This window comes from Tachysurus vachellii, chromosome 9 (assembly GCF_030014155.1).
Source record: "Tachysurus vachellii isolate PV-2020 chromosome 9, HZAU_Pvac_v1, whole genome shotgun sequence".
Classification (NCBI taxonomy): domain Eukaryota; kingdom Metazoa; phylum Chordata; class Actinopteri; order Siluriformes; family Bagridae; genus Tachysurus; species Tachysurus vachellii.
Window position 1 is genome coordinate 24,158,373 of NC_083468.1, and position 20,065 is coordinate 24,178,437.

Below are 20,065 nucleotides of genomic sequence, written 5' to 3' on the forward strand. Positions count from 1 at the left end.
CTCAGATTCTTAGGTGTAACATTATTATAGGTCTGTAAGGACTAAATTTTATTTTTTTAGTTCTGCCATTTTTATATATTATGTATTATATTTTAAGATATATATTATATATCATTTATATCTTTTTCTAAACAAACGCCTAATTATATCATGTATACTTTATCTATCTATCTATCTATCTATCTATCTATCTATCTATCTATCTATCTATCTATCTATCTATCCATCCATCCATCCATCCATCTATAAATGTGTGTGTGTGTGTGTGTGTGTGTGTGTGTGTGTGTGTGTGTTTTAATCCTTATACTAACATCTTAATCATCCACCATAGAGGGCCAGAAGTGCCAGGTAAAAATAAATAACTGTTTCTATGTTTATATTTTTAATGATCTTTATTTAATATGTTATTGTTAATGTAATTAATAGGTTTTCTAACAAATCACAGAAAAACACAAAATCTGGGGTACATTTTGAAAGAACCCCACAAGGGTAAAATGAGGCTTACGATGATGCTGTTGGTGCCTGTAGCTGTGGCAGATATTTTTGGCCTCTTTCTGACCCATTTTGCAGACATTTTTTGGCAGACTTTAGTAACACACAAACCATGTTCAGCTCAAACCTGCACAAAACAGATCCCTGACTTTCTCATTTCTCCTTGACAAATGTACATTTCTCTATTTCACTGACATCCTGATGGAGCATTAATAGACTGAACACTGATAATAAACTGATGTCTGCTGATATCTTCCCTGCAGTCTGGTATGTTCTGTCTCCACATTTCTCCACAGGAACCGAACAGCAGTCACTGAGCTCATTGCTGGCTGTCACAGGCTGACGTTAAACACTAGCTATGGAGCTCATGTGAGAGAGATGAGATTACTGGAAAATCGCAAGCCTGGCTTCATGTGCTAGTGAAAAAGTAAGATAGTTTAATGAATCAAAACACTAACACAGTTCCGAATTCTTGGATTTCTCCTACAGGGGATTAATAAAGGTACATCTCATCTCTTTCAGTGACATTCTTTTAGTTCTAATCTCGAATATCTATCATTAGCTCTTTCCATCTTTCACTATGTATTACCCATGATGCAGTTCTCAACATAGATTAACTACAAGAGGAATCTTGCTCCTCTTTGGCCCTTATTACATTTCTCCTCAACAAGGTATGGAATGTGCCACTCCCTCTCTCTCTCTTTCTCTCTCTCTCTCTCTCCCTCTCTCTCCCCTCCCCACTCTCTCTCTCTCTCTCTCTCTCTCTGTAATAAGGAATGAAGGAGTTGACGTATTATCAGGGATTATCTGGCTTCAATTACACAGAAACCATCAACTCCTACTACTCTCCCACTTCGTTCCCAATGCCCCCATGGCTGCAGACATGAACAAAAACAAATAAATCACACACACATTACACAAAAACACTGCCAGATCTTCAGTTCAATCTAAACTAAGGAGCAGAAAAAAAAAAACTTAAAGCGAAGTTCTGTCTTGACATGTTTTCACATTATTATCTAATTGTGTTGTTTTGGAGTCTCCAGCGTCAGTGCTTAGGAACCGTCAGAAGGAAAGTCCTCAGGATGCCTCAGCTGATACTGATACCAATCAGACTTTTTTCATGCAAAATCACAAATATAATAACATTTATATTTTTATGTACATTTCCAATTCCAATTTCAGTTTATTGTAGTGGTAAAAAGGATTCATTCATCTCGGAAAATTGGTGTGGTATACAGTAAGTGAAATAAAACACCTGCTTTTACTGGAAATAATAATAAAAAATAATGGCCTTCTGGGTGGTAAAATATCACACCCCTTTCTTCTTGTCCTTAGCTAACAATGTGCTTTGAGTGACATTTTCACATAAGTACAGTGTTGTTACCAAAGCGCTCTGGTTTCTTCAGTGACTCATCTAATGAGCATCGTCTCTTCCTCCCTGAAAGAGTACAGAGCAGCCTGTCTCTGCAGCAGCAGCAGGATCACTGCCCAAAATCATACACTACAGTAGGTCCAGAAATCCCAGGAGAAACCCTTAATAAATCAACCTGCAGGAAATGCAAAGAAAAGTGACAGGATATTTAGTGTCTACCTTGTGAGCGGCTTGTTTGTGGCTCTCGCGTTTCTTCTCATCCTCCTTTCGTGCTAAAAGATTTGCTGTGCGTCTGTCTTCCTCCTGCAGGACAAATCCAGAGACAGCTCAGATCAGCTACTAACCATGGATAGAACACACATTTTAGAAGAGCAGCAAAAGAATGTGATGTGATAGATGTGTGTGTGTGTGTGTGTGTTATGTGTGGTGGAGGCCAGATGTTGTCCTGTAGTGTTTGTTTAAGGGCAGATGGCAGGACACCAGACTTGCACCTTCTCTGCCTTCAAGAAATTTCAGATTTATTCTCTAATACTAAATATTCAAAAAAAAAAGTTATTTATAACGTAGACCACAGTCCTGATGAATTCTCAGACCTGATTGGTCAGAAGTGTTTGTAATTCTCTTTAACAGATGGTTGTAATTTACGCCAAGGTTTTCTATTAATGCATTCATTCTACTATGATAACAACTTTCTTTCACTGTGCGATTCCAGCCATCTTTTAGTCCATCCAAAACACAGATGAACTGATCCCAATAATGTCTTGTCAGAAATATAACAGAAAGTCAGGAAAATGTGTGTTCTAGAATTTTCAAAGAAAAGTATGATGTTGTAGTCACGGCCATCAGCCTCAGCATCTCACATGGCCAGATCACTATGAGGTTCACATTCACAATGTGGTTCAGTGTCTGTTGTTGTTGTTGTGTTTGTCATGTGTGCCACAGCCGTGCTCATAGTCTTTGCTTTTGTCTTATATCTATAGTTAAATGACTCTTGCTGACTCATGGCTCTCCTCAACTTGACTCCTGACACAGGTCTGTAGCTTCTTCACTGGAAAGCATAAACTACTAACATTCATACTGTATTAATTATAATTAAACTTGATAAACAGTGCATGTTTTGCATATTAATGAGCTACCTCATGGCACTTTCCTTCCATGTCTTTTTGTCCTATCGTGACGGAACTGTGAAGAGACATGACAGATTCTCTCTTCGCTGCCACAATTCAACAAACCTTTCTTTTCTTTTCTTTGTTTTGAAATCTCAAATACTTTTACCATCACCATCACTGTATTTGTAGCTCTTCAGTGAGCATTGTAAAAATCTGCAGTGTCTTTTTATCAATGGATTTCAAACGTCGTAGCAGTGCTCTTAACCAAAGAAATAGCTCTAATCATTGCTGTGGTAAGTGACGTATTCCGTAGAATAAATTTAGGCATAAGTGGACAATAACTAGTTCTAAGGATGTCACACAAAGTTCACTTTAGCTATAAATAAATAAAATGTATAATGTTTTGTTCTATAAGCACATTTAAAGTGCAGCTGTTGTAAAATAATCATTCCATTGTTTATTATTTTTCACACTCCAAGTGTTTATTAATAAAATAAGACCTCACTAAATGTGTTCAATGATGACTGACAGCTTTTGTGTGGTTGGGTTACACACTGAGCCTGAGGAAATAACTATAGATACTGAAAGAACATTCCACAGAATATGATTAGTCTAAACAAAGAATATGGATAAATGATCAGAGCAGACATCTGGAAAAAAAAAATCACACCGGTTTATTTTCTGTGCTAGTTTTCAAGCAACGAGATGCAAATACAAATAAAATATTTTCTTGGATTCGTTCACAGATGTCAATCAGCTGACCCTGATTTATAAAAAAGACGATCTGATGGGCATGCCATATCACACCCATACACCTTCCGAGCCCCAACACAACCATCAGCACGACCATCAGCACCAAGACAATAATCTGCAACACTCGATCTGAAACACTCCCCTTTAACAACAGTCTGGGACTTGCTCTGTGTGCCATGTTGACACAGACAAGTGTGGGTGGACTATTACAGCAGCACAGGAGGAGGAAATGATCAAGCTGAGCCAGATTTCTCTTTCCAACACAAGCTACACTACACCAGTCACTCCTGACTAATGGGGAATCCCAACAAGATTTCCACTTCTTCACATTTGCTGATCTGCCAGAGCATGATGAATGCTGAGCTGCTCTGCTTCACACATAATGTGGCTACTGTAAGTAATGAGTAAGTGAGTAAGAAGTAAGTAATACTTAGGTATTAAGTGCATAAGAATTAAGTCATACTTAGGTAATAAGTTAGTAATAAGTGTGTAATAAGTAAAAAAAACATAATAAGTACTGTTAAGATCTATTAAGTAATAAGTATGTAATAAGATTGTAATAACTAAGTAATAAGTATGTAATAAATAATACTTACATAAGTTAGTAATACGTATGTAATAAGTAATAAATGCATAATAACTAAGTACTCAGTGTTAAGTAATATGTATGTAATAAGATAATAAGTATGTAATAAGTTAGTAATAAGTACATAATAAATGCTAACTATAAAGTAATCAGTGTTAAGTAATATGTATGTAATAAGTAATATATACATAACAAGTATTAAGTAATAAGTAGGTAATAAGTTATTAATAAGAAATGCATAAATAATTAGTAAGTACTAAGTAAAAAGTATTACGTATTAAATAATAGTATGTAATAAGTTAGTAATAAATTATTAATAGGTAACAAGTACATAAGTAGGTGCTTAACCATATAGTAATAAGTATGTGATAAGTTTTTAATAATCATGTAATATATATACGTAATAAGTACAAAGTATTAAGTAATAGGTATGCAATAAGTAATTAGTTAGTAATAATTAATAGGTACATAATTAGTAAGTACTGAGTATTAAGTAATAGGTACGTATGTAATATTAAGTTAGTAATAAGTTAGTAATAAGTAATAAGTACATAAGTATGTAAGTGCCAAGTATTAAGTAATAAGTTTGTACCAAGTAAATACTAAGGAAGGGCAGTACTAATAAATACGTTAGTAAGCAATTTACTAAAGTCTTAATGGTCCCTCCTTTCTGGGTCAAATAATAATTATTATTAAATGTAACCATTTTTAAGAATACAACAAATATACAACAAAAACAACAACAACAACAACAACAACAACAATAATAATAATAATAACAATAATAATAATAATGATAATATTTGATGTGATAATAATATTGATATATTTTTTTTGTCTAGCAGCAATACACATTGTTGGTAAAAGCATAATGAGCTTCTGCAGACCACCTCTCTTTCCTGTTCTTGGTTTCATTACCTAATTTTAATCATTTTGGATTAATTGAGCCTTTTTCTGACATACAATTAAGGCTAACGAGACTGAAGCAGTGTGTGTAGTTCCCCTGTATTGTTTAATTAAGCCTGGCCCGAGGCAGCCACTCTGAGATCAGATAGACACTGCACACTCTGCAGAGTCTCTCCACATTGGCTGATCGTTAAGAAAAAACACATGGAGTGTGTGTGTGTGTGTGTGTGTGTGTGTGGTGTGTGTGTTCAAAAAATCAAGTACATCCTCTCCATTCAAGAGATATGCGAATTCAACACTGTGAGCTTGTACAGACCAGAAAAAAGACTCCCAAGTACACACACACACACACACACACTTACTGTGATGCGCTTCATGTCCAGCAGCCGGAGTGGAAGCACACAGCGCAGCACGGTCTGTTTGTAGCATGACTCCTGAGCTACAGGGTTCCCATCCAGGGTGAGCTCACTCAGAGAGCACGAGTCTCCCAGACAGGCCAGCTCATCAAAACTATTACACACAGATACACACACAAACACATGCACACAAACACACACACACAGACACACATACACACAGAAATGAGAAATGTCATGCTGTATCAATAGTCACTTACATTCTTATATACGTTACGTATAATGTAAGCTTTAACATGATCTAGCCCTGTAATATTCAATACAGTCCTATTACACTGAACATGTGCAGCTGTATGGAACAAATACAGCTGTACTGTACACAAACGGCTGTACTGAGCACACACTGCTGTAGTGAACAATGCTGTACTGAACACAAACTGCTGTATGGAACAAATACTGCTGTAGTGAACACAAACTGCTGTACTGAACACTGCTGTACTGAACAAACACTGCTATACTGAACACACAATGCAGTAGTGAACACACAATACTGTACTGAACATGCAATGCTGTAGTGAACACACACTGCTGTACTGAACATGCAATGCTGTAGTGAACACACACTGCTGTACGGAACATGCAATGCTGTACTGAACACACACTGCTGTACTTAACATGCAATACTGTAGTGAACACACACTTCTGTACTGAACACATAAATGCTTTAGTGAACACATTAAAAAATAGAGAAGAAAAAAAAAATCAAATAAAAAGGAAGAGAAGAGCCTAAAACACAGCTGACTTTCACACTGATCTCTCTCTCTCTCTCTCTCTCTCTCTCTCTCTCTCTCTCTCTCTCTCTCTCTCTCTCTCTCTCTCTCTCTCTCTCTCTCTCTCTCTCTCTCTCTCTCTCTCTCTCTCTCTCTCTCTCTCTCTCTCTCTCTCTCTCTCTCTCTCCCTCTCTGAGAATGAATGAATAAATCATCAACCTGAACCTTTTAACCATTCTGGATCACATTGTGCTCTCTGTGGGCCTGCTCATCTCCCTCACCCCTTCAATTTCCCATCCATCACCTCCATCTTCTTCTTTATCACCCCATTATCTATACCTTCACCTGCTCTATTACCCCATCACCCCCCATTCGTCTCCTCCATCCTCCATTACCCTATTGCCTACTCCATAACACCATCACCTCCTCCATCACCCCTCCATCACCTTTTCCAACCTTTATTATCCTGCCACTCCCTCCATCATTACCCCTCCATCAATTCCTTCATCTTCCATTACCCCATCTCCTCCTCCATCACCCTGTTAACTCCACAGTGACCCCCTCACCTTCTCCATTACTCCATCACCTTCACCTTTACCTCCTCCATCACGCTTTTCCAGTGTCATAAACAAAAACACAGTCTCTCTCCCTCTCTCTCTCATACTCTCTCTCTCTCTCACACACTCTCTCTCTCTCACTCTCTCACATACTCTCTCTCTCACACTCCCTCTCATACTCTCTCTCTCTCACTCTGTCTCTCTCTCTCTCTTTCTCTCTCTTTCTCTCTCTCTCTCTCTTATACTCTCTCTGTCTCTCACTCTCTCGCTCACTCTCTCTTGCTCTGCTCGGCTGCTGGAGGTGGACGCATGACACGGCAAAAACCAGAACAAAGGATTTCAGAGTAAATAAACAGGACATGCAGAGCTCCAAATATACAGAGAGAGATATATTTACATATACATTATAAATACACTCATAAATATATACACAACTTCGTTAACAACTGCAAAATCTACAGACTGATAGCAGAATTAGCAGGTAATGTAGCATCAGTCCTCATGTGTGGGCAGGGCAAAAAATAATGTCTACCTCAGCACTTTTGTTGAGTCGTTAATGCAGGTTAATGCAGCCGCACTTTCTCTTACCTGCTGATGCTATTAGCACTGAGAAAGAGACGCTGGAGACAGGGCAGCTGGTCCACCTCCGTCTATTGAAAAAGAGAGAGAGAGAAAAAAATGAGGGATGAGCAGAAGTAAGGAAGAAAGAGGGATGCTGCAGAATCCCTTGTGAATCTGTGAGCTCTTACCATTCGTCCAGTCACCTTGCAGCGCCGGCAAACTGCTCCATCCGGCCAGCGCACACGCATGCGCACATGATTAAACACACTCACACACACAGACTGCTGCGGCTGCTTGGGGAGGGGTGTGAACACAGCGCAGGAGAGGAGTGGGAGGAGGGGGAGAGAGAGATAGAGAGAGAGAGAAGAAGAGAAAGGGAGATAATGCAGAGGAGATGCTAACACACTGTTAGCAGAGACGGTCCAGCTGATGACGTTTGCAACGAAAGAGCTAATGAGAGGGGGATGTGTTTTGTGATTATCCTGAGTGTGTGCGGGTGTGTGTGTCGATGTAGATTCGATGTGAAAAAGAGAGAGAGAGAGAGAGAGAGAGAGAGAGAGAGAACAATGGATGGAGGGGGGGAATTAGGGAAAGGGGGAAGGATGGTGGAAGGGAAAAGGCTGTGACTGGCAGATGAGGACATGGCCAGGCGGCAATGTCACAGAGGGCAACAGTTGTGATGTCTCACATGAGTGTGTGTGTGTGCCTGTGTGTATGCTAAACACACAAACACACAATCTCTATAGTATCATTTCTTGAGTCAGCAATTAGTGGTGAAGTCTGGCAAGTTGCCCTTAACGCCTTGAACAATGCCAACATTCAGTACTGTGCACTTCCCGGGTGATTATAAATGAAGGTGTGTACACACTCAGACGAGTGCCCTCTTGCCTGCTTGTATGATAATTATGTTTTATTTAGCCTCTGGAGATACGCCACTGTCCAAGATCTGCTTTAGCGAGACACAGAAGGCTCAGTCCTCGCACTACAGATAGTAAAAGAATAAAAGTCATAGATTTTCAGACATGCTGGGATTTTCTCTGCGGAAAAACGTCCTAATCATGGGATCCTAGTGTGAGTTTGATTACCGTCAATGCCATCTATGCTGGGAGACAAGAGACCAAAATTAGCTGTCAGGCCTGGGTCTGAGCAATGGCATACCCTGACTCCCATGTCAATCACAGCAACACTGGCCAATGTAAGCATCTGTGAGCTCATGTATTGCTGAATATATTTGTATAATATTACATGTTTTGTATTATGTTCTGTAAAGCTGCTTTGAGACAATTTCCATTGTTAAAAGTGCTACACAAATAAATGTGAATTGAATTGAATTGTTTGAATCTGAGTGCTGTTGCTAACCACGTGTCGTAATTTAATAGTAATTTAAAACGTCCTTTAGACACGTGTGTCCTCTTGAGCAATTTAATAAAAATATAATGCCTACTTCCAGCATAATAACCTAACGGTCATCTGAAAACTGTTTACATAAACACTTCAAGAGCTTCCTACGTGACCGGAGACAAATTTCTCACAGCATGACTTCTTTGGCTTCTTCTTCCCAATATAATTATTATTAATATTATGAACTATTATTATTATGCAGTACTACATGTGCCCAGCAAGTGTACATTCAATGTCTGAGGCACTAGGTTTTAATTACACTTGACTTGGACATGTTCTTTGTAGAAATGTCATCACCAGACCACACACAGCTGACTGCTTACAGGATTACTGTTATTTCATCTCCAGCTGGTGAACTTATCAACAACCTAGAAAGGGAAAACTGCATCCCTGATTAACGTTGAGAATCGTAATTACTGGTGTCTCCCGGATGACTATGCAAGCCGCTTTAAAACCTACAGCACCAACGCTCCATACTCAGGTCCCTGTGTTATTGTGTAATGGGCATGAGGTCCTCTAGAGCTCTGTGTGTTCTGTTACATAAACAGATTTATCGATTACACAAGAGGACACACGTGTCTTAAGGACATGACACTACAGTACACACTAACACAGTATGAGCACCACACACAAAGATAAATTTTTAAATAAAAATGCTACATAAATTTGTTATATCAAAGCGAACTACAAATCTCAGACCAGATCAGATCAGATCATGAATATGTATCAGAGATCAGAGATTAAAGCAAGAGCCCAAAGCATCTATTCAGTTGTCTTCCTTTCCTTTTAATTTCCTGAATGGCTGTGTCTATATTTAGCAACAGACGATGACATCATCACTCAGCTGATATGGCGCCGGCCAAAAACTCACCAATCCTGAGAAAGACACCGGGACAGACAAACACAGACAGAGTCGAGAGTGAAATCATCCTGAATGATAGTCCTTACAGCAGAAATGTCTCATCAGAACAAGTGCTCTCTAACTCTGTATGACTATTCAGTCCTATCATTCTGCACATCAGTAATGATCCACTTCTTTTTTTAAGAAGGAAGACAAAAAGATAGAAAGCTGTGACATGTCTTCACACGTCCCTTTGAGGAAGCTCTTGCTCGAGCCTGACAAAGCTCTGATGAGAAGGCCAGAATCTTAACCACTGAACCATTTTACAGCTTGTACATTTTAGTGATGGAACGGCTTTCTGTTCGGGTCAATGTGGTTTGTTTAAATGAGATAATAAAATGATGAAAAGGGAAACGGCTATAAGTGTGACGAACACCTAGCGCTAGGGCAGTTAATCTGAGGCAAGGCAGAGAGATCAAAACAAGTTTTATTTGATCTGGACCTCTTTAGTCCTGTTAGCAGAGGATTGTCTGTTGACTGAAGTCGTGAGTCGACTCAGAGTCAGTAGATGAGTCAATTTACTACTGTCATTTGATCAGTGTATACATATTAAGAAGACAAACCACGGGTTTATATTAAGGTGCTTGTTGTTATACCTAAAAAAAATAATAATAATAATTAAAGATGCGGATGTTTTCTGCATGTCATTGTTCATTTAGCATTTTTGGAAGGAGTTTCTAGTGTCAGTGCTTTATTAAAGTCAAAACTGCTTTCAGACACGGGATAATCTTCAGGGTACAAGATTTTCTCATTAACAAGCCACATTTTGTTTTCTTCAAGAGAGAGATAACAGAAAGGCTGATGAGGGAACAGGTGTTTATAGCTTCTATCAGGGTTCCCACTCTTTTTCAGAGATCATTTTCCAGGACTTTTCCAGGACATTTCAAATTTAGCAAAAAAAAGACAAGGATCACAGATTCACGGCCTAAAGTAATATGTTCTTCTCTCCAGAAGTCTTAAAAACAGCGTACACTTTATGGCTATTACTTAACTATACTTTTAAAGACAATTTGTCATGTGAATGAAATTTCAACATTTATAAAATAAAAAGACCGCACATATCAATACCCTTTCCTTTCTCAGGCCAATGCCGTCATGCATGCTTTAGTTTGCTGTGCATTCCCCTTGCACATGATATTCAGATTAACAAGGTTAATATAACCTGCTTACCCGTCACCATTTGCTGAAAACATTCGAGCACTTAAACCATTCCTAGCGCCTGAAACCGCCAACACAAGACAGCGTCATCCGTCACAGCGAGATTAAACAGCATAACAAAAAACCCGTCAAAACAGCGTCCCTGAAGAGAGCGCTTTCTGTTATTAACGTTAATTGTTTCGACCAGTTGTAAACTATTCTTTAAATGATCAAGAACATTTAAAAATACTAATTTTCCAGGACAACAAGATTTTTTCCAGGACAATTTATGTTTTCTCTTATTTTCCATGTGTTTTCCAGAACTGAAACATTGGTCATTAATTTTCCAGGATTTCCAGGTTTTCCAGGACGCGTGGGAACCCTGTCTATAAAGTAAGGAATAACAGGAAATACGTTTTTAAACAGACTAATAAATAAGAAATAAAACACCTCCAGATGTGTTAAATAATTTGAGTTGGTTGTTTTCCTATTACAACATATCGTGTTGTGAGTTTCTAGGGATGTACAGCTACCTATATGTGGCTTACTGTATATTCAAACATAATTTAACACAGAGCTAAAGAAAAAGAGCTCACAGTATCCGAAATACAAGATACAGACAATGGCACAAAGGAAACTCGTAGATGAATGTGTGCAAACAGAATGCAATAATGAGAAAGAAAAAAAAACATGTTGCTGTTCCTTGAATAGACGATGAAAACAGTTCACTGGGTTTCTTTTCATCACAATACACAATAATTTTATACAATACACAATAACTTTACACTTCTGTTCAGTACACAGGGAGGCATTACAGAAGCTGCAGTTCAAAGCAGCTAATGCAAACAAATTAGAGAGAAAATATCTGAATACACAGATAAGTCTCTGTGGTTCTGTAGATAATTAGCAGTTAGAAGAAGAAGACTGTATTTTGTCACATCTACATTAAGGCACAGTGAATTTACAGTATACCAACTTAGGAGGTTGGGGTCAGAGCACAGGGTCAGCCATGATTCAGCACCACTGGGGCAGAGCGGGTTAAGCACTTGAGCCTCAAACAGTTACAGCTGGACTAAAAAGGGTTCCATCTGTAATTTGGTGAAAGGGAAACCTTCTGCTGTAGGGTTCTACATAAAACCTTAAAGACCTTCCTGACAGAGAGACAGCTCTAAATTGTTCATAACATTAAAATCCCTCTTTCCCTTTCTGCCTGTCTGTCTCTCTCTCTATCTCTCTTTTTCTCTCTCTCTCTTTTCCAATGAGAAGATGCTGGTTCTGGAGCCGAAGCCTCATCTACAACCGTTCTGCTGATTACCAACACAAAAGAGTCATTACTGAGCAGGAAAAAAAAATGGTTCCAGGACCAAACTGCTGCCGTTGAGCCGGGGATGTCTTATGAGCTCATTCGTTGGCTCAGCTCAAGAAAGTCTAATTTTACCATAAAAACCTAAACACCATTGAGCTAAAAGTCTGAATGGAGTTTTGAAGATTTCTGTTTATTATACTTCTTTCATTAAATGACATGAATGAGTCACAAACTCAAAATAAAAACCTAGAATGTACAAAAATATTTTACTTTGTTCCTAGTTCTTGGTTACTTTATGTTTTTGTAGTCATATGCTGTGTATAAGCCAAATGACATCTATTATATATATATATAATCACATTGCTCTAGTGTTTCCTATTGCATGATCGTAAACATAGAGGATAACTAAACCTGATCGTAAACATAGAGGATATCTAAACCTGATCGTAAACATAGAGGATAACTAAACCTATTTCTAAACATTTCATATTTCTGGATTTACATTTTTTTTCTCCTTTTATTGGCAGATCATTGTGATTTAAAAGAAAAGCTGTGCTCAGATTGGATTCTGTTTAATAAAATCTTCTGCTAAATGAAAAAATAAAACTCGTTCCTCATCCTTGAATGTCAGTAGATATAAAACAGACATACGGCACAGCGTGTGAGAGTGTTATTGTTTTTTTTGTACTCACTACAGAGAAGATGTGGTTGTTTCTGAGGTCGAGTTCGATCAGAGATTCCAGGCCCTGCAGCTTCTCCACCCTGGAAATGCAGTTTCCTGCCAAGTTCAACACTCGGAGTTCTGCTAGGTGACTCACGTTCTCGATCCTGCTGATCTACAAGCAGAAAAGTTGGAGCATGAACAGAACTCGTGCCTCGTCTGAAGGTTTACTTCTGGAGCTCTGATTCAGTTATTCTGATTCGGTTCCTTCTGTTGATTGTGTATTTTTTTCAATGCGTGCCATTTTCTAATCAGATATTATTGTAATATTCTTATCTTACATCATATAAATTTTAACAATGAAGGACAAAATCTGATTGAATGAAGGACAAAATCTGAGTCTGCATTTTCTATTCCATAATCAATTTCAGGTTAAAGGTCCTGTAGTGCTCTAAACAGTGCTCTAGAAGCTGCTGGAAGACCTCGTCTTGGACGCTTCTTCAACCTTGGAGATGTGAACCACATGAGAGCGATTTCAATCATTTCCAAATATGAACAATGTCTGCACTGAGAACTCCGGAGAACTTCTCAGACATACTTTTCAGTTCATTTCATAAACACCCGCATAAAATGTTACCACATGAGACACGAGGAAGACATGAGATGCGTCAAGGAGTGCATTAAATCATTCTTTACCCTGACAACCACAGTCTCCAAAACATCCCTGGTTACACCGATCTGTAATTCAAGATGGCCTGATGTTTGAATCAGTTGCCGCTTGTGGATTGCAGAATAAGTACAGATTGTGGTCAGTAACTGGAGATCATTAAGATGTTAAAGAGTCCTCCCGGCGCTTAGGAGAGTATCTCTTTTAGTCAAAAAATAATATCATTATTGCCAATGAAAGAACATTCTTTTTTTATGCGGTGAAAATAAAATGATTCAACAGCGTCAGATGAGTCAGGATTCACCAAAGAGGTGTTTACTATTGATATATGGAAGGACTGAGGGAATTTTTATGCACAGAAAAAAAAAAAAAAAGAAAAAGAGTTCTTTTAAAGGCAACTTCTTTGTTATGATGTAGAGAGAGAAAAACAGATTCAAAAAACAGATCAAGAGCACTAGTCTAATGACAGAGGATGGGCGCAAGGTTACTAGATGACATTGGAGAATGGAAAGACAGTACAGAGAGAGAGAGAGAGAGAGAGAGAGAGAGAGAGAGAGAGAGAGAGAGAGAGAGAGAGAGACTATTGAAACCCAGCAGTGTAATGGAAGGATAATAAGCAGCACTAGTGGTCAGAAGAACATCACAGCAGCTCTTATGTCACAGGACATCTCTGGGAAACGTGACTGGAGCACAGAAAGAGGGAAGAAGGGATGAAATGTATGAAAACCAGAAAGAGAGAGAGAAAGTGTGTGAAGAGAAGAAGAGAAAACACCATGAAAAGCTCTGAAAGCAGAGTTCAATCTCAGACGCATGTCGACAGTCAAAGCTTTCTCTACCCTACTGCCTCTGAATGGCTACTTCCTCCATACAATCATGTCACAGCCTAATCATTATTCTCCAGATTTATTGGCACCCCTGTTAAAAAACCGAGAGATCCTAGGAGAGAACTAATGTACACAGATTCTGGATTGAGGAGATTTGTTTAGAATACGTTTAGAGATTTACAGAATAAGACTATTACATGGAGATGGCACAGATCAGATAGCTAGCAGTAGTATTTGTCCAATATTAGCAAAAAAGGTGATCGGATATCAGCAAAAAAAAAACATTTTGGATATCAGAACCTGTAAGAAACAAGGTGTTAGTATCGCTAGTTAGTATCTGTATGTGTTAGTTAGTATCTGTATGTGTTCATTTCAACCTTTTGATTTTTTTATATATACTGTATATAATATACGTTTATTTTTCTCTCACATTATCAGTTTAATAGAATTAATCACTTTTTTTTTTTCCATAACCCAAGATGCCAATAATTCTGGAGTATCTGACTGCCTAATGATCCTGCTACTGAAAGTCCAAACTCTATGCACAATATTAAAATGCTTTAAACTTACACAATGGACCATCAAGTAAATCTATAACAGTCATTAATCAGAAACTCAGAAAAATCAGAAATGGAGATTAATTTAAAGCTGTTTTAAATGTTTTGCTGGAGGCTCAGCATGCAAACATTTCCTTACGGCACAACATCAGCCAAGCCAAGCCAAGCAGCCAAGCAGCCAAGCAGCCAACCAGCACCCAGGAACCCCAAGCTACACTCACTTAATGTCACACATTCAGATTGGTAGCAGGTAAAACATCAGGCTGGTACATTCTGGGGGTGTAATAAATCTACCTTAAAGGCTTTAATAAAGAACTCGATAATTCAGTACCTGATTTTCGTGTAAGTCCAGCACATCGAGTTTTGTCAGGCTGTCCAGACCACAGATCCTTTGAATTCTGAAAGAACAAGGACCAAAAAAAGCATAGAAGCCCAAATGTGTTACACGTCTTTCTTCAAATTGTCTGAAAATCTGCTGTATGTTACTGTAGCTATCATTCTTTCTGGAAACATGCAGTATATGAACAAAAGCAGGTGAACCCCTGACCATCTCACTTATATGTGGAACAAGCATAAGTTACAAGCATGCAATTGTACAGAATGTTACTGTATGCCGTAGCATTACAATTTCATTCACTGGACCTCAAAGAGACTCAACGAGAGCTCCATGAGGAAACGGTGTGTTAAAATTGGAGTGGAAGAACTCAAGTGTCCGGCACTGGACACTGACTCTGACAACCCCACTGAACACCTTTAAGATGAACTGGAACACAGACTGAACTCCAAATCTCCTCACTCTTACGACATCAGTCATCAAATCCCCACAGCCACGCTCCAACATCTTGTGGAAATCCCACTGTTCCTTCCTTCAGAAGAGAAGAATTGAGCTGATTATAACAGTAAAAGAAGAATAGACCTGAAACTAGATTTGTAAAGTTTGTCACGACAAACTTTGATGTTGGCTTTGACAAAACAAGTATTCGCAAAGGCCGGTGTTTTTTGAAGGCGAGTAGACATAAGGATCAGTGTTACCTTTGGAGGCAAGAGGACAGAAAGCTAGGGTGCCAAAATATTTGGAGGCAAATAGTTTGGTGTAGATAGTTCGAAAGCTTGCCGAGTTATAAACCTCCTAAATTTATAATGGGAGTCTATGGGAAAAAAGGCCACTTTGAGACCCGGTACCAGAATTCCGGTACTCGGATCGCTTAGAAAAGTAATAGCATCAAACTTCAGACAAGGGTCTACAACATATCTGAATTTGGTGCATGTGGCTCGAAAGCCCTAGGAGGAGTTACTCTTGATAAATTTTTGTCTAAGCTTAAATAGGAAAACAGAATGTTGGCTTCTACAAAGCCAACATAATTAGAGGTTCAACAAGCTCATATGGGTGTGATGGTCAGGGGTCTAGAAGCTTCTTATAGTATAATGTACTATAATGAAAACAAACATATGAAGAACACTAACACATTCTAAATTCAATCTTTAAGTGCAATTTTCTCTCTTTTTTAACTTAATCAGAATTGAGAAAGCTAAATCTTTATATGACTGATTTATATGATTAAGATTCATGCCAAAGAGAAAGTGTTTCGGTTTAGTAAATGAAGGAGTTAAACCTAGTAGAAAATTTGACCAAGGAAAGAGTTTCGGAATGCAGAGTTAAAAAAACAGTGTAGATGGAGTCAGTACGCTGGCATTCAGAGGTCGAAAGGATGCTGTGCCTCGACAGGACTGCCCTTTGTATGAAGGGTGTAGATGGGAGAAGTCTTTCAATGGGGAGGAAATGCCGACAGAAATTTAACACTACTGCATGCTTTGGTTATAAGACACAGCTTGCAGCTTAGTGGCACAGACGGAACAAGGTCTCAGTTTGTAACCCCGAAGGCGAAGGGCAGACCTGTGCAATTAGATCTCCGTGGCATTTAACGGCAATTAGGTAAAGCCTTCAAAGCGTAGCGAGCAAGAGTGTTAGTTCTTGACTGAATCAAGGTTCAGTCAGGGGTTAAGTGGGCTGTAAATCACACCTAAATTATTTATAACATAATAACTCACATAATGCCTGATGTGGGATATGAGAATTTCTATATTACTCCACAATTCTATTAGTAAAGACCAGAAAGAAGAGCACGGATATGAACGAGCCAAAACGTTCACACCGATCAGCAGGAGAGAGATGATATTTATGTGAAAGCCTCTCTCTCAACTCAGCTTCAGTAGCAGGTCACATGGCACACATCTTGTGGAACCTTGTATGACCTCCGACTAGGAAACTCAACTCAGAATTCCTGCTCGGAAAGTCGGGACCCGGGGTATATAACGTGGCAGCTTGCAGCATCAACAACAAACAAAGCAGCACTTATTACTGTTATAAATGCTTTGGATCAATCAACATACATATTAGCTTGCTAAATCTGTAACACTGCTTGGTGGAGATAAACTTCACTCTTATCACTAATGTTAGCTGCCAATTACAAAAGACATACATAGAAGCTTCCATGTTTCTCATTTTGTACTGCTGTAGGTTGACTAAGTCAAAGGAAGCGTTTGTCCAACATCCAAAAAAAAAAAACAGCATGGAGTAGACCAATGAAATGACTTAAATGTGTTCATTTACGGGGGCACGGTGGCTTAGTGGTTAGCACGTTCGCCTCACACCTCCAGGGTTGGGTGTTCGATTCCCGCCTCCTTGTGTGTATGGAGTTTGCATGTTCTCCCCGTGCCTCGGGGGTTTCCTCCGGGTACTCCGGTTTCCTCCCCCGGTCCAAAGACATGCATGGTAGGTTGATTGGCATCTCTGGAAAATTGTCCGTAGTGTGTGATTGCATGAGTGAATGAGAGTGTGTGTGCCCTGCGATGGGTTGGCACGCCGTCCAGGATGTATCCTGCCTTGATGCCCGATGACGCCTGAGATAGGCACAGGCTCCCCGTGACCCGAGGTAGTTCGGATAAGTGGTAGAAAATGAGTGAGTGAGACAGTGAGTGTTCATTTATCAGCAATTAGCTTCAAGGGACATTCTTAATGCACAAACAAATACAAAAGGACATGGACACACACACACACACACACACAAAATAAACCTACACAAATTGATACAGCTCATCAAATAAAAGAATAAAAAACGAAAACTGCAAAAATAGTGATTGTCAAGAAATAGTAAGTCAGTAGCTGTGTTTATGGCCCTGAGTCTAATTCTTTTAATATATTTTGCCTCCTCGTGGAATAACAGAGAAACTCTTTTTTAATATTTCATTTCAGTGAAAGCTCATTAGTTTAGTTTAATTGGATTCTAAATTCATTTACAGGACTGAATTATAATCATATATACCGGCTTTATAAAGAAATCAAATATAAATTGGGATTTTACAAGAGAACTAGCACCTCAACATGTGATAATAATTGAAAGGGGCTAATACTTATGCTAATAAAAATGCAGGGCACTGCATATCTAGATATTCAAAGCAAAGACAGCTATGTTCTAAATAGTGATCGAATTGTGAATGAAGTGTCCTGTTCATACAAACCTGTTCTTGCCGAGTAGGAGAACCTGGAGGGAGCTGAGTGGTGATACAGCTGACATGTCAATCAAGCAGTTGCTGTAGACATCAAGGAAAACGAGGTGTCGCAGGTGAGCCAGGTGTGGAAGGTGAGAGATGTGGTTGTGCTGCAGGTTGAGGAAGCGGAGCTTATTCATCCCATCCAGGTCCGGGCACTGCATCAGACCACGACTACACACACACACACACATTGTCAATACACTGAGGTTAATTAATTCCACTGTGCTGTAATGTGTGTATATATATATATATATATATGTGGTGATAATAAAGGCTTAAATACCCCAATTTCAATCAAAATGGACTCCAGTTAATTACTGAGCAAAAAAAAGCCTTTTCACGCTTAAGGTGATGAGGGTAATGGTATATGCATGCTGCACAACCACTGACTCCACTGTGTCTTCATGTTTGAAGGAAGGTGTAATAGTATAAATCGTCTCCATGCTGTGATATGAGATCAATGTGGTCTAATTCTGTTGTTTTCTGTCTCATTCATTTTAAAATATTGTCCAGTTCAGCATTTCCTTGACACAAAGCAAAACACTTATGCTGAGGTCTTACCTGAGGTCAATAGAATCTATTGAATCTATTGACTTTTGGCTTTGGATTGAGCACAAGAATGCACAAGAAAACCGTTTGTTTCAATTGTAGGTCTTTGAACGTACCAGGAACTTTGCTGCCCCCTTTTGGCTTATTACTGAGTTGCAGCTCATTAAGTAATAAGTCTGCATCTGAATCTCATAAAACTCTTAATCATTCACAGAACACCAGAGCCCACAGAACACCATGCATAATGTGGATGAACCATGAAAAACCAAACCACAAACACACAAATCTATAATAATCACAATAGAAACAGGATGTTTATCATAAAAGTCATCATGCTCAGGATACAATCATTCATTTCTAAAGATAAAAGTTTATTTTTGTGTTTTGAGGACTGTGTTTTTTTTTTTATCTCGTGCTATAGTACATCTGATCAAATGCACATTATCATCTAGTGCTTGCTAATATTATGAACAGCAGCTATGCTAATTCCTCTCCACTGCTTCTCTTTTTCTACCCATCCCGAGGCATCCAGAGATTGTACCAGCTCCAGTTGTGTTCTGGATATTGAAAATTTCAGACCTTCATTGAGATGAGGCCAACACTGTGAGGATCCTGAGGCATCTAGAGATGAACTAGCTCCACTTGGACTCATGGCTTCATTAAGTATTTGGACATTCTAAGAGGAAATGTGGTCTACATGTGGTCTTTGAGGACAACAACCTCCTCATCAATACACAGTTCCCGTACTGTATATTTATAATCACACCCTCCAGTGTCACCCGAATGAGGATGAGGTTCACTTTTGAGTCTGGTTCCTCTCAATGTTTGTTCCTCTTCCATCTAAGGGAGTTTTTCCTCACCACAGTTGCCTCAGTCACCTCAGGCTTGTTCATTAGGGTTAAATACAAACACATTTAAATATAGTTCTAATATTAATCTTGAACTTTTGTATTAGATTAATCTTCATATATTAAAATTTTTGTATTATGTTTCTTATGTTCTGTAAAGTTGCTTTGAGACAATGTCCATTGTTAAAAGTGTATACAAA

The 20,065-nt window shown here is 38.7% G+C and overlaps 1 protein-coding gene across 1 annotated transcript in view; it reads right to left on the bottom strand.

Moving 5' to 3' along the window:
- Nucleotides 1–20,065, bottom strand: part of LOC132851436 (leucine-rich repeat-containing protein 49) — a 32,419-nt gene that overhangs the window by 9,416 nt on the left and 2,938 nt on the right. The window contains exons 6-11 of the mRNA XM_060878331.1: nt 18,436–18,639; nt 15,248–15,314; nt 12,900–13,043; nt 7,490–7,551; nt 5,581–5,728; nt 2,084–2,167 (exon numbers count right to left, since the gene is read on the bottom strand). Of these exons, the coding sequence (XP_060734314.1) occupies nt 2,084–2,167; nt 5,581–5,728; nt 7,490–7,551; nt 12,900–13,043; nt 15,248–15,314; nt 18,436–18,639 (709 nt within the window). The remainder of the gene's footprint in view (nt 1–2,083; nt 2,168–5,580; nt 5,729–7,489; nt 7,552–12,899; nt 13,044–15,247; nt 15,315–18,435; nt 18,640–20,065) is intronic.